This window comes from Mobula hypostoma, chromosome 30 (genome assembly GCF_963921235.1).
Source record: "Mobula hypostoma chromosome 30, sMobHyp1.1, whole genome shotgun sequence".
NCBI lineage: Eukaryota > Metazoa > Chordata > Chondrichthyes > Myliobatiformes > Myliobatidae > Mobula > Mobula hypostoma.
Window position 1 is genome coordinate 14,291,027 of NC_086126.1, and position 14,569 is coordinate 14,305,595.

At 51.8% G+C, this 14,569-nt stretch overlaps 1 protein-coding gene across 1 annotated transcript in view; it reads left to right on the forward strand.

The window, feature by feature from the left end:
• Nucleotides 1-6,126: 6,126 nt before the first annotated feature.
• prdx5 (peroxiredoxin 5) overlaps nucleotides 6,127-14,569 on the forward strand; it is a 45,061-nt gene continuing 36,618 nt past the window's right edge. Inside the window, exon 1 of the mRNA XM_063036297.1 lies at nucleotides 6,127-6,284. Within this exon, the coding sequence (XP_062892367.1) occupies nucleotides 6,192-6,284 (93 nt within the window). The 5' untranslated portion in view covers nucleotides 6,127-6,191. The remainder of the gene's footprint in view (nucleotides 6,285-14,569) is intronic.

Sequence of the window (14,569 nt, forward strand, 5' to 3'; positions counted from 1 at the left end):
GGTCACGGAGAGCGTACAAACCTCTCATGGTCAGTGGTGGGAATTGAACCCGGCTCGCCAGCACTATAGAGCGTTGTGCTGACCGCTAAGCTACCATGCCACCCCCCCCTCCCAACTAACCTGCTCCAAGGACCGTCAATCTAATCCTCCCCACCCCCCCCACCAATGTAGCCCCCCAGAACATGGCGTAAAATGATCAGGGGAATTTCACCAATGAGCAACATAGCTGGTTCAGTACTCCTCTGATTCCGCTGTGAGCCTGTGTCACGGCAGCGGAAATCCTTGTCCGTTTGTGCCGAGAGGTTCCCTCAGTTGTCCACCTTGCACCGGTTTCTCAGCGTAAAGAGGGGCCACGAGGCAGGTTCGCTGTTAGGGTGAGCTGGGTACAGGTAAGAGTTCATTCCTGCACATGGAACGCGGAAGATTACATCGGAGCCCTCCGGCCCACGACCGAAGACCCTGTGCCGACCAGCCGGCCGGAGTGCTCAAGGACGCCTTCGCTCTCCCGCGGGTACGGGTTTCCCGCCTGCTTCAGAAGGTCGAGGATCATACCTGCCTCAGCGACTACGAGACCATAAAGACACGGTGGGGGGGGGGGAGGGGGAAGATTTAGGCCATTCGGCCCATCGGGTCAGCTCCACCATTTCATCATGGCTGATCCATTCTCCCTCTCAGCCCCAATCTCTTGCCCCCCCACCCCCCCATCCCTTCCTGCCCCGGCCGATCGAGAATCCAGCCTTGAGAAGACCCCCGTGACTTTGTCCATTTTCCCCCGCTCACGGCTACGGTGACGAAGAGCTTTGAGAGGCCGGTCCCAGTCCAAGCAGGGACCTGGACCCGCTGCCGTTTTGCCGATCGCCGCAGCGGGCCGACAGCGCGCGCAGTCTCACCGGAATTTCCACTCGGATCACCTGGACAACGAGCGCATCCTCGGTCCTAATTGACGAACTCCAAAACCTGGGCCTCTGTCCCTCCCTCTGTAAATGAATCCTTGACTTCCTCGCCGGGAGACCGCACGGTCCGTGCACATCGGGGGGGGGGGGGAATCTCCTCGTCGCTGATGATTAACACTGGCATACCTCAAGGCGGCCTGCTCTGCTCTCCCCACGCCCACGACTGTGCGGCTAGGCACAGCTCAATCGCCATCTATAGATTTGCCGATGACGCAGCTGTGACGAATCTCAGACGGTGACGAGGAGACGTACGGGGGGGTGAAGCAGATCAGCTGGTTGAGGGGTATCGCAACAACAACCTTGCGCTCAACGTCGGCAAGACCAGGGAACTGATTGTGGAGTTCGGAAAGGGGAAGTTGAGGGAGCACACGCTAGTCCTCGTGGAGGGATCGGAAGTGGAGAGAGTGAGCGACTTCAACTTCCTGGGTGTCAACATCTCTGAGGATCTATCCTGGGCCCAACATGTCGATGCAGTTACGAAGAAGGCACGACAGCGGATATATTTCATTAGGAGTTTGAGGAGATTTGGTTTGTCAGCTAAAACACTTGCAAATTTCTACAGATGGAGAGCATTCTGACTGGCTGCATCACCGTCTGGGTGGTGGGGGCTACTGCACAGGATCGAAACAAGCTGCAGAGAGTTGTAAACTCAGTCAGCTCCATCATGGGCACCAGCCTCCGTAGTACCCAGGACATCTTCAAGGAGCGGTGTCTCAGAAAGGCAGCGTCCATCACTAAGGACCCCCATCACCCAGGACATGCCCTCTTCTCATTGCTACCATCAGGGAGGAGATACAGAAGCCTGAAGGCACACACTCAGTGATTCAGGAACAGCTTCTTCCCCTCTGCCGTCCGATTTCTGAACGGACATTGAACCCATGAACACTACCTCACCACTTTTTAATTTCTATTTTTGCACTACTGATATGGGCCTCCGTCGGTCACGGTCGACCATGGATGTTGTGTCCTAGCTGCCTAGATATGCAAGCCTGGGCAAACTGTTGCCCGTGTAGCAAGCTCCCCCTCTCCACGCAGCTGATAAACCCAAAGGAACGGCAGAGACTGATACAGTTTGGCACCAGGAGTTGCCAGTCGGCGTTGAACTCAGCGTAGGACTGCCTTAGGGGTACGGATTTTACCCTCGGGGTTTCCTCCCTGTGAGTGGGTACAGCCGCAAGGCAGCGGAGGTTTGAGATCAGAGTTTTCCTTCTGCCAGATGAGCTGCCAACCACGGGCTGACGCGCTTCATCAGCCCGAAGCGACTGGTTTTAAGGCGCCAGTAACCTGCCTTTGCTCCTTCTCCTGTCAGTGGAAACGGTTCCGCCGGGCTGAACATGAAGGCCAGGAGCGGGACTTGATTGTCAGAGGCTAATTGAGAAGCATTTAATAGGTAGTGAGAGCTTATCCCCATTACCAGCCCCCCCCCCAGCTATAACAACAATATATCTTTAAGTATATTTCTTATTGTAATTTATAGATTTTATTCCTAGACATTGCAATGTTCTGCTGCTGCAAAGCAACAAATTTCACCACATTAAACCTGAATCTGACTCTCACGTTGTGCTGACCTCTTGTCCTACTCTGAGATCAATCTGACCTTCCCCTCCTACTCGCCGGCACCTGCTTTACCCTCGTATTTTTGGTCCAAACATCTATAACGCGACCGTAACCACAGGATCCGCGCCCTCGTTCTGGACTTCCGAACCAGCTTCCGGATAATATTAACCCCCGGTTCCCCACTGTGGGGAGAGGGAGGGATGAGAGGTGATATTTCCTATCCCCAGAGGACCGGGAGGCTGGCTGGCTGGCACACGGGGAGGTGGCAGACACCAGAACAAATGTGTGCTGTTCTGTTTGCCCCATGAAGGGAAGGATATGGAGGCTTTGCAGAAAGTACGGTAGAGGTTCACCCGGATTAGAGTGCGGAGAGAAGGGGGAGAAGTTAAACTGGCTGCACCCTCGCACTAAGACCCGTGCCCCACCGCGGCGAATCACTCCGGGCCTGAGACACGCCGCCCAGCGATTCACTTCAGGGCTGGGTTTGGCTGCCGAAGAGGCCGTCCTCGACCTCCCCAAATAGCCTGGCTTAGAGCGGTCCAGCCACACCCGACTCCCAACACCCTGTCCGGGTCGGTGTTTAAATCGTCCCAACAGCGGGTCGTGCCTCGCACTAGGACCCGGGCTCCGCCGCGGCGAAACACAGTTGATGTTTCGGGCTGAGATGCTTGATCAGGGCTCAGGAGACCCACGAAGCAAGATTTTTTTTTAAACAGAGAGTGCGGAGTGGTTGGTACGGATTGGTGGAGACAGAAGAAATGGCAATATTTAAGAGGCAATTGGACAGATGCATGAGCATTCGGGGAAGAGGAAAACACATGTGCAGACCTCAGCCGGGATTTAGTAATGATTCCGTGCTGTAGTAAAAACTCCTCATCTGTAGGCCCCTAATTGTGAGGACCTGTGCACAGGCTGAGAGTCAGAATCAGGTTTAATGTCGCCGGCACGTGTCATGAAATTTGTTGTCTTTGTGGCACAGGACAATGAAATACATAATAATTTTATATATATATATATATATATATATATATATATATATATACTTAGGTGCCTTGGCGTTCGGCATGGGTAATCGTGTCTCTCCATCCATCGTGGTCCCTGACCCTCCGAATTGTAGTTGTTGCCTCCCTTGTTTCTAACCGTCTCTATTTCCTGAGGAGACTGAGGTCCTTTAACATCTGCCGGACAATGCTGAGGATGTTCTACGAGTCTGTGGTGGCCAGTGCGATCATGTTTGCTGTTGTGTGCTGGGGCAGCAGGCTGAGGGTAGCAGACACCAACAGAATCAACAAACTCATCCGTAAGGCCAGTGATGTTGTGGGGATGGAACTGGACTCTCTGACGGTGGTGTCTGAAAAGAGGATGCTGTCCAAGTTGCATACCATCTTGGACAATGTCTCCCATCCACTACATAATGTACTGGGTGGGCACAGGAGTACATTCAGCCGGAGACTCATTCCACCGAGATGCAACACAGAGCGTCATAGGAAGTCATTCCTGCCTGTGGCCATCAAACTTTACAATTCCTCCCTTGGAGGGTCAGACACCCTGAGCCAATAAGCTGGTCCTGGACTTATTTCCTAGCATAATTTACATATTACTATTTAACTATTTATGGTTTTATTACTATTTATTATTTATGGTGCAACTGTAATGAAAACCAATTTCCTCCGGGATCTATGAAGTATGACTATGACTATGATGTTATTCCATCTATCATTTTCATTCTCTGTCTGCCTCTGCTTCTTTTTCCTTCCAGCTTTTCTGTTTGTAACTAAATGTTCTAATGTCCCTCTTTGCATGGTGTGTCCAAAGAACTTTGATTGCCGTCTTCTGACTTTTTTAAGTAATGTACGTTTTGTTTTCGTTCTCTGTAGAACTTCTTCGTTGGTTATCCTGTCCGTATATGATATGCATCGCATTGTTCTGAGGAACCACATCTCTGCTGCATTGATTCTTTTTTCCATTGCCTTTGCGATGGTCCGTGACTCGCAGCCGTACATCAATATAGGAAGAATGTAGCAGCTGAGAGTTCTAAGGCGGATGTCAATTGCTATTTTCTTGTTCGTTCGGATGTTTCTCATTTCTGTAAATGCTGTTCTTGCCATTGCTATTCTTGCTTTTGTGTCTGTTTCGCATTTGCCATCAGATGTTACCCATGATCCGAGGTGCTTGAAGTTGTGAACTTGTTTCAGGATTTCATTTCCCAGTACGATCCTACAGTTTGGGGTATCAGGTTTCTTTCATATTACCATTACTTCAGTTTTCTTTTTGTTTAAGGTAATAATAATAGGGAGAAATGTGAATTACAGTAAGTATGTTTATTTAAATAGTTAAATTAAGTAAGTAGTGCAAAAATGGAAATAAAAAAGTAGTGAGGTAGTGTTCATGGGTCAATGTCCATTCAGAAATCAGATGGCAGAGGGGAAGAAGCTGTTCCTGAATCGCTGAGTGTGTGTCTTCAGGCGCCTGTACCTCCTCCCTGATGGTAGCAATGAGAAGAGGGCATGTCCTGGGTGATGGGGGTGCTTAATGATGGACGCTGCCTTTCTGAGACACCGCTCCTTGAAGATGTCCTGGATACTACGGAGGCTGGTGCCCGTGATGGAGCTGACTGAGTTTACAACTCTCTGCAGCTTGTTTCGATCCTATGCAGTAGCCCCCGCCCCACCCCATATCAGACAGTGATGCAGCCAGTCAGAATGCTCTCCACGGTACCTCTGTAGAAATTTGCAAGTGTCTTTGGAGACATATCAAATCTCCTCAGATTCCTGCTGAAATATAGTGCCTTCTTTGTAGTTGCATCGATATGTTGGGTCCAGGTTGGGTCCTCAGAGATGTTGACACCCAGGGATTTGAAACTGCTCACTCTCTCCACTTCTGATCCCTCTATGAGGATTGGTTTGTGTTCCCTCGCCCTACCCTTCCTGAAGTCCACAATCAGCTCTTTGGTCAGACTGAGGTTGAGTGGCAAGGTTGTTGCTGTGACACCACTCCACTAGTTGGTACGTCCCGCTCCTGTACGCCCTCTCGTCTCCATCTGAGGTTCTGCCAACAAGGTTTGTATCAGCAGCAAGATTACAGATGCCATTTGGGCTGAGCCTCGCCACACTGTCCTGGGTGTAGAGAGAGTAGACACCCCTGAGGTGCGCCAGTGTTGATTTACATATGGAGCTAACATTGCACCCCTCCCTAATGATCTGTTTGTGTACTGTTTGCATGGGTAACAGCTAATTGTGCCAGCAGACCTTCGGGGCAGGCAGAATTACGACTAGTTACAACAGCCTTGGGGTGGTTCTGGTTTGCAGAGTACTGCGCATGCTCTGTGCCAGTCACGGTGGCGAGCACTACGCATGCTCAGCGAAGGGTTGGGGGGGTTGGGGAATGCTGTTGAGGTGGGTCGGAGACGGATCTCTGCCGGTCACGGTGGAGGGCAGTCCGCATGCTCAATGCCGGTCGCGGTTTGGCGGACCGGCAGGTATATCACGCGCAGGCGTCGTGCCGGTAAGGAGGCGGGAGGGTGCGGCTCACGCGCATGCTCAGCGTCGGTCGGCGGACGAGAGGGCGGAGGCGGTGCGCCGCGGCGCCTGCGCAGAGCCGGCCAGATGGCCGGTTGCCAAGGGCCGAGCTAAACGACGCTGCGGGGCGGGCGCTCTCGGCTTGTTGTATAATAAGGCGAGCATGAGTGCGTCGGTGTGTCAGAGGTTCTGGGGAGCAGCACGGTCCGGCTGTAGATACATCCAACGCACAGCAACCGCCGCAATGCCCATCAAGGTACCCAGGGGTCAGGGGTCAGGGTGCCCTGGGCATTGCGCCCAGCTCTCTGCACCGATGGGTGCTGTTTGTCTCGGGGGTGCAGCTCCCTCGCCTTAAAACCCGGGCATTGGACCCGACTGCAATCCAGCAGCTGCATTTCTCTCTTCTCGGTGCTTTGCCGCAGTCCAGTGAGGCCATTCAGCCCACAGGTGGATAGTACCGGCTCCCAGTGGAGAGAGAATGGGGGTGCTGGTCGTATTGGTAATTCTTCTTTTGTTAAACGCAGGGGCGTGGAATGCACAGCCGGGGGTAATATCGGTGGGAGATTGAACCGGACTCTATTTAAAGGGAGTCGCATAATCACTCTGTTTTGTTGGCAGGCAAATGTATGCCGGGGGGGGGGAGGTTATAAATGGTATGAAAGTTTTTTTTTGCAGCAGAGTGTGTCTTAAGTTAGCATGAGCTTAATATCAAATTAACAAAGTTGAAAATGTTTGTAAATCCTGCTGCAACTCAGGTTTTGCAAGCATAGTTCTGTGATCCGGGAGAAGCTTGGCTTTCTGAATTCTCTGAAATCTCACTGGGGAAGAGCTTCACCTGCTCCTTCATCAGATTTGTGGACACTACCTGAGTAATTTTCTTGCTTTCAGCACAGTTTTTAAAAAATAGTTAAAATGCATTCTTATTATAAACTGTGATTTTTAAAAAAAATGTATGGTACTGTGTAGTGCTGTCTTAATAAATTCCTACAGTATGTCGGAGTCAATAAACCTGATTCTCATAAGACCCCTTCCTATGGCTCATTTCTATAACCCTGCCAATAATTCCGCCTTTAATTTCTTTGGAGTAATGTGATTTATCGTTTCTCTTCCCTTTCTGTCCTAATTCCTTCAACAGTGCTTCCAATTTCTCGCTTTGAGTGGGTGCCCTGTTCTTGTCAACCTTTGGCTAATGGGGAAACTTCCTTCTGCTAATCCTCTCCTGTTTCTGCCGCATCTCCTTTTGATTTTTTTCAAACACTGCTTATTTAAGTAATTAAAGGAATCCCGGAACTGAATAATAATAAAAAAAAATAGTCTCAGTAACCACAAAACAAAAAAAGTTCCAATATGTGTCTTGTTCTCTAGATTCCTCTGGGGAAGGAAATCTGTCTCCTTAGCCAAGTGAATGAGAATCAGGTTTAGTATCACTGGCAAATGTCATGAAATTTGTTGTTTTTTGTGGCAGTAGTTCAATAGAAAGGTAAATACTTTATTGATCCCAAAAGGAAATTTCAGTGTCACAGTAGCATTACAAGTGCACAGATATACAAATATCAGAAGAGAAGTAAGAAAGAATGAAAAATAAGTTACCTCAAACAGTCTAACAGGAGGGAGTCATCACTTCCCCGGTGATAGGTTGACTCATTACAGAGCCTCACGGCCGAGTAATGATGACCTCATGTCGCGCTCTTTGGAGCAGCACAGTTGTCTCAGTCTGGTACTGAAAGTGCTCCTCTGTTCAGCCAAGGTGACATGCAGAGGGTGAGAAACATTGTCTGGAATTGCCAGGATTTTCTGTAGGGTCCCTTGTTCTACCACAGCCTCCAGTGTGTCCAGTTTGACTCCTATAACAGAGCCAGCCTTTCTAATCAGTTTATTGAGCCTGTTGGCATCACCCGTGTTGATGCCATTGCCCCAGCACGCAGAAGATTGTACTGGCAACAACAAACTGGTAGAACATGTGGAGAATATATATATTTTCTTAATAGTGCAAAAGTAGAATTAAAAATAGTAGTGAGATAGTGTTCATGTGTTCAGTGTCCATTCAGAAATCGGGCGGCAGAGGGGAAGGAAGCTGTTCCTGAATTGCTGAGTGTGTGCCTTCAAGGCTCCTGTACCTCCTCCCTGATGGTAACAATGTGAGAGAGGTGATGGGGGTCCTTAATGATGGACGCTGCCTTTCTGAGACATCGCTCCTTGAAGATGTCCTGGATACTGCGGAGGCTGGTGCCTGTGATGGAGCTGACTGAGTTTACAACTCTCTGCAGCTTGTTTCGATCCTGTGTAGTAGCCCCCACCTTCTATACCAGAGGGTGATGCAGCCGGTTAGAATGCTCTCCAAGGTACATCTGTAGAAATGTCCCATTTTAATCTCTCTACATTTCCATCAACACCACCCCCTCCCCCCTCAGTATACCACTCACTCACACTGAAGGTAACTAATCCCCCCCACCCAACCCTGCACGCCATTGGGTTGGGAGAGGAAACCGCCCCCCCCCCGGGAAGCCCACGCGATCATGCAAACTCCACACAGACAGACGCATGCTGGAGGATGGGATCGGACCCGGGTCCTTGCAGCTGGGGAGATGGCGGCTTTACCCTCTGCGCTGCCCCTGATGCTGTAATGCGGGGGGGGGTGGGGCGCTCTCAAATCTCCCCCTCCCCCCCACCCCTGAGACACCCTCCCTGTTGCGTGCGACACCCCCTGAGCCTTGGCTCCTGTCCGCCTGCCTCATTTGCCTCGGCACCAGGATCCCTCCGGGGCTTGGTTCTGCGGTCGGAGACTGGGAAGGTGGCCACTTGAGCCAGTGGTCTCTAACCCCCTGTGTCCCTGGTAACCTTGCACCACTCCCCCCACTTCCTCACCTCACGCCTTGAAAGCATTCAGCCAAGGTTGCGTCCACTGGCTCAGTGTTTCCGGGCTGCTGGCCCCGAGGGCATTCTGGGGTCGAGCCGAAGTGTGTCTTGCCCGTCAAAACCGCAGCAGGGATGAAATGGGTGGGCTGCCACGAGAGTAGACTCGGCAGCCATTTTACCTGGTACACGAGGGCCCCTGAGTGTGCAGTGGCCACCGCGACTGCAGTTTGCCGCTTTAACTGCGCGGGAAGGCGGGCAGACGCTGCTTGAATGCGCGCACTACCCGCGTCCCTGGCCTGTAGCGTGATGATATCTCCAAAAACTTGCCGCTTCACGCTTGGTTGCCCTCGGTCAATACTTAATCACCACCAACAGAAAATTTTCCCCTGATCTTTGCGGTAGGAGATGTGACAAGAGATTAGGAACGTGACACTGTGCAAACCATCGTGGGTGGTTTCCGGCCAATTAATCTTTGGCAATCTATTTCCTAAAGCTCTCCCCTCCCCTCCCCCCTGACCGTTTCACCTGACCACAACAGGTGGAGCAGTAAACTGGTTACAACAAACTAGAATTTCCCACTCTTTCCCCACCAGCAACTTCCTTCTCTTTTCCTGTAATTGAGATGCTGCTTTCGTGCCTCAGCCAGCACTTAATCATTGTGCAACAGGGACCTTTTCCCAGTCTCCAGGGCCACTGATCGCTTACCCCCCCCCCCGGGTTGCGGGTACGGTCGGAGACTGCCCTCGAGAGCTGCCTTTGCTGGTGAGATCCGCGCACCATTTACTCCGAGACCCTCAGCATGGAGTTAAAACTGTGGACGTAGTGCTAACAGAGCGTGAAGATTAAAGATCCCCACCCAGGTCCTGCCCTGTTCTCATTGCTACCGTCAGGTAGGAGGTACAGAAGCCTGAAGGCACGCACTCAGCAATTCAGGAACAGCTTCTTCCCCTCTGCCGTCCGATTTGTAAACGGACCTTGAACCCACGAGCACCACCTCACTGTGGCAACACACACAAAACGCCGGAGGAACTCGGCAGGCCGGGCAGCATCTGTGGAAAAGAGTGAGCAGTCGACGTTTTGGGCCGAGACCCTTCATCAGGTCTGGGGGGTCTCGGCTGAAATGTTGACAGTTTGCTGCCTGGCCTGTTGAGTTCCTCCAGCTTTTTGAGTGTTGCTTTGGAATTCCAGCAAATGCAGATTTTCTTGTCTTAACGTCACCTTAACACCCTTTTTTTCCGCTCTACCTAGTTTATTTAACTTTGTGTATAAAAATTCAGTTTTTATCATCGTTGTACTACCTATTACGCGTTACGCTGCTGGCGTTTCGGGCAGCAGTGAAGGTTCTCCATCTCTGGCGGTGTTCAAGGTTTCCCTCCTCGTGTCAGTAGCTTCCCCTTGGTTTTCCCTACTGTCAGTCACGCAAGTCCCGGGTGGAGACTCTGGAATATCGTCACACTCTGATGTAGAACGATTCTTCTTTTGCTGTTTCCGTGACAGTTTTGTTCCGATTGAAACTCGTTGAGCAGAGGACTGCCTTGATAGAGTGGATGTTTCCTGTGACCTGAGGACACAGCTGCAGAATGGGGGTGGTGGTGGTGGTGGGGGGGGGGGCGTCCTTTTAGAACTGAGACGAGGAGGAACTTCTTTCGAGGGTGGTGAATCTGTGGAATTTGTTGCCCCAGGGCAGCTGTGGAGGCCAAGTCTTTATGTACATTTGGGGCGGGATCTTGATTGGTCAGGGATACGGGGAGAAGGCAGGAGATCGGGGGTCTGAGAGGGAAAATGGATCAGCCATGATGAAAGGGCAGAGCAGACTCGATGGGCCGAATGGCCTCATTTTCCTCCTATATTTTGTGGAAACCATCTCCCCACCAGCTCTGTACGCTTGCCACTGCCTCAGTAAAGTAGCCAACACATTTGACGATCTCACACCCACCCCAGACATTCTGCTTCCCACCTCCCCCCCATTGTACCTGTCCCACTCTCCTGCTGAACCGTTCCCGAGTGCAATAAGGTGGTCTCTTGACCCCAATCTACTGTGTTGTGGGCCTTGCATCTTCCTGCCTGCCTGCAGTGTGCTCTCCGTCAGTGTGACGCGTCATCCTGCGCGTTTCTGTGCTGCCCTCCCCCTCCTCCGTGCGCTGGCGCAATGAAGCGACCTGCTTGAGTGGCGTGCCGAGCGAGGCCTTTCACTGTACCGCGGTACACCTGAAGATCACAACTGATTCGGCCACCGGTTTCAATTCCACTTCATGTCCCATCCCAACAGGTCGGCCCACGGCCTCCTGTACTGCCGCGGGCGGGGAGGCCACAATCAGGTTGGAGGAGCAACACCTTGTATTCCGTCTGGGCAGCCCCCCCCCCCCCCAACCTGAGGGCATGAACATCGGTTCCTCAAACTTGTAATAATTGCCCTCCCTTCACCATTTCCCTCTCTCACCTGTCTCCTTACCTGCCCATCACCTCTCTCTGGTGCTGCTAGCCCTTCCCTTTCTTCCCTGGCCTTCTGTCCTCTCCTGTCAAATTCCCCCCTTCTCCAGCCCTGTAACTGTTTCACCTATTGCCTACAGCCTTGTACTTCCTCCTCCCCTCTCTGATTTCACCTATCACCTACTGCCTTGTACATCTTCCTTCCCTTCCCCTCCCAATTTCACCTATCATCTACCGCCTTGTACATCTTCCTTTCCTCCCCCTCCCAGTTTCACCTATCATCTACCGCCTTGTACATCTTCCTTTCCTCCCCCTCCCAGTTTCACCTATCACCTACCACTGTGTACATCTTCCTTTCCTCCCCCTCCCAGTTTCACCTATCACCTACCACTGTGTACATCTTCCTTTCCTCCCACTCCCAGTTTCACCTATCACCTACTGCCTTGTACATCTTCCTTTCCTCCCCCTCCCAGTTTCACCTATCACCTACTGCCTTGTACATCTTCCTTTCCTCCCCCTCCCAGTTTCACCTATCACCTACCGCCTTGTACATCTTCCTTTCCTCCCCCTCCCAGTTTCACCTATCACCTACCGCCTTGTACATCTTCCTTTCCTCCCCCTCCCAGTTTCACCTATCACCTACCACTGTGTACATCTTCCTTTCCTCCCCCTCCCAGTTTCACCTATCACCTACTGCCTTGTACATCTTCCTTTCCTCCCCCTCCCAGTTTCACCTATCACCTACCACTGTGTACATCTTCCTTTCCTCCCCCTCCCAGTTTCACCTATCACCTACCACTGTGTACATCTTCCTTTCCTCCCACTCCCAGTTTCACCTATCACCTACTGCCTTGTACATCTTCCTTTCCTCCCCCTCCCAGTTTCACCTATCACCTACTGCCTTGTACATCTTCCTTTCCTCCCCCTCCCAGTTTCACCTATCACCTACTGCCTTGTACATCTTCCTTTCCTCCCCCTCCCAGTTTCACCTATCACCTACCGCCTTGTACATCTTCCTCCCCTTCCCCCACCTCCTTACGCTGACTTCCCGTCTTTTTTTCTTCTCCCCGGTCCGGATGGAGGGTCTGAGCTGGAAATGTCGACTGTTCACTCTTTCCCATAGGCGCACCCAGCCTGCTGTGTGTGTGTGTGTGTGTGTGTGTGTTGCACACAATTCACCCATTGGTCAGGCCTCGGCTACAGTACTGAGCGCAGTTCCGGATGCGCGAAGAAGGACGTGATCGTGCTCGAGGAGGTTCGACAGGAAGCCACTCACATAATGCTGGAGGAACTCGGCGGGTCAGGCAGCGTCTGTGGAGAGGAATAAACAGTCAGCGCCTCAGGCCAAGATCCTTTATCAAGACAACAGGATATTGCCTGGAAGGGAGGGTTCTGGCTATGAGGAGAGCTGGGGGGTGGGGGGTGGTTAAAGGGATATGAAATAACACAGGGTGCCGGTTCAACGACAGCTTCTACCCCGAAGTTATAAGAATGCGTTAAAATAGATTCTGGACCTCGTCGTGACCCATGATCCTTGACTCTTGCACCTTACTGCACTGCAGGACTGTGATGTAGTGGCATCAGCACCGGACTTTCAGACCAACGGTCCCCGGTTCGAATCCGGCTGGCCCCTCGCACGCTTTCTATCCGTCCTGGGTTGAGTGTCGAGCTCACGACTTGGGCCTCATTTTTTTTTAAAAACACACACACGGAAAGGAATGACAAACTGCACTTTGGTCTGACTGTGGTCCGGCTGCCTCCGGTTCTGTCCCCGTGTCTCGAAGGTGTTGCGGTTTGGGTTAGTGAACCGCAGGCGACACCCGTGCGCTGCCCAACGCAACGTGCTTGGACGCACACGACGCCTTTCCCTGTACGTTTCGACGTGCGTGTGACAAATAAAACCAATATCTACTTTCTCTGTAACCGTATCGGAGGGTGATTAAAACTCGAGGGTGTAAATCTTGGGGAGGTGGTGTTGCGGGAGGGAGGAGAAATTTGGAGGGAGTGTCCGGGGGGCGTGGGATGGTGGTTATCCTTTACCCAGAGAGCAGTGATAGCTGGAAATACCCTGGTGAAGAGAGTGGTGGAAACAGGCGCTGGCTGTGTTTAAGAGGTGTCTGGAATCACCTGGGTACAGAAGGGTGTGGGCAGAATGCTGGAAGATGGGATTACCACAGGTGGGTGCAGTGTGAAAACGAGGGGCCGAATGGCCTGCTTCGGTGTTGTCTGTAGACGAAGCACAGTTTGGCACTGGAGGTGCATTGCCACGGGGGGCGGGGGGGAGCTGCCCTTAAACCGAATCTGTCCGTGGGTGTCATTGTCTACGGAAGAGCATTTCCTCTCCTCCTCGGGCCGATATCCACCCTTAAACCCACGTTGCTGAAACTAAAGAATATAAAAGTCGGCCCCTCGGCCCTTCGAGGCTGTCCCGCCATTCAGTACGATCAGCCTCAGCCCTGACTCCTCTCTCCCTCCCCAAAGCCCTCCGTTCCCCGATCTTTCAAAAAATGCATCTCCTGCCTCTTTAATTCCCCCTGCTCAGTGATCCAGCTACACAAGTTTTCCAGAGGAGTTCTCCGAAGTCTCCTCCCTGTGAGAGGTTCCGAAACACCTCAGATTAATTCTGTAATTGAGTCCCTTTGGTTCGAGGCTTTCCACAGCTACCCCCCCCCACCCCCCCGGGATCTTCTGTTCCAATCTGATCGCCCCCTCATTCTTCTAAGCTCCAAAGGGTAGAGACTGGGTCTGTTTAGCCTCTCTTGATCGGACAATGTGCTACTTCCATCCCCTTGTTTAACAAACAAGCTCTGGAGACAGTTGACCAGGCTAATCCATCTTGAGGCCTACCCTGCTGTGGCTGCCGAAACAGCCTGGGTGTGTTGTTTATTTTCCCACCGCACTTTGAATCAGCAGAGCGCTGGGAATTGAGGGACTTCCTTCACCCGGTGCTCCTCTGTATATGGCCTCGATGGGTGGAATGGCCTCAGTTTTCTTAACCCTGTTTGCTGCAGCCTCTCGTGCCCCCTTCTAGCTCTCAATAGACAACAGGTGCAGGAGTAGACCATTCGGCCCTTCGAGCCAGCGCCGCCATTCACTGTGATCATGGCTGATCATCCACAATCAGTACCCCATTCCTGCCTTCTCCCCATATCCCTTCACTCCGCTATCTTTAAGAGCTCTATCTAACTCTTTCTTGAAAGAATCCAGAGAATTGGTCTCCACTGCCTTCTGAGGCAGAGCATTCCACAGATCCAC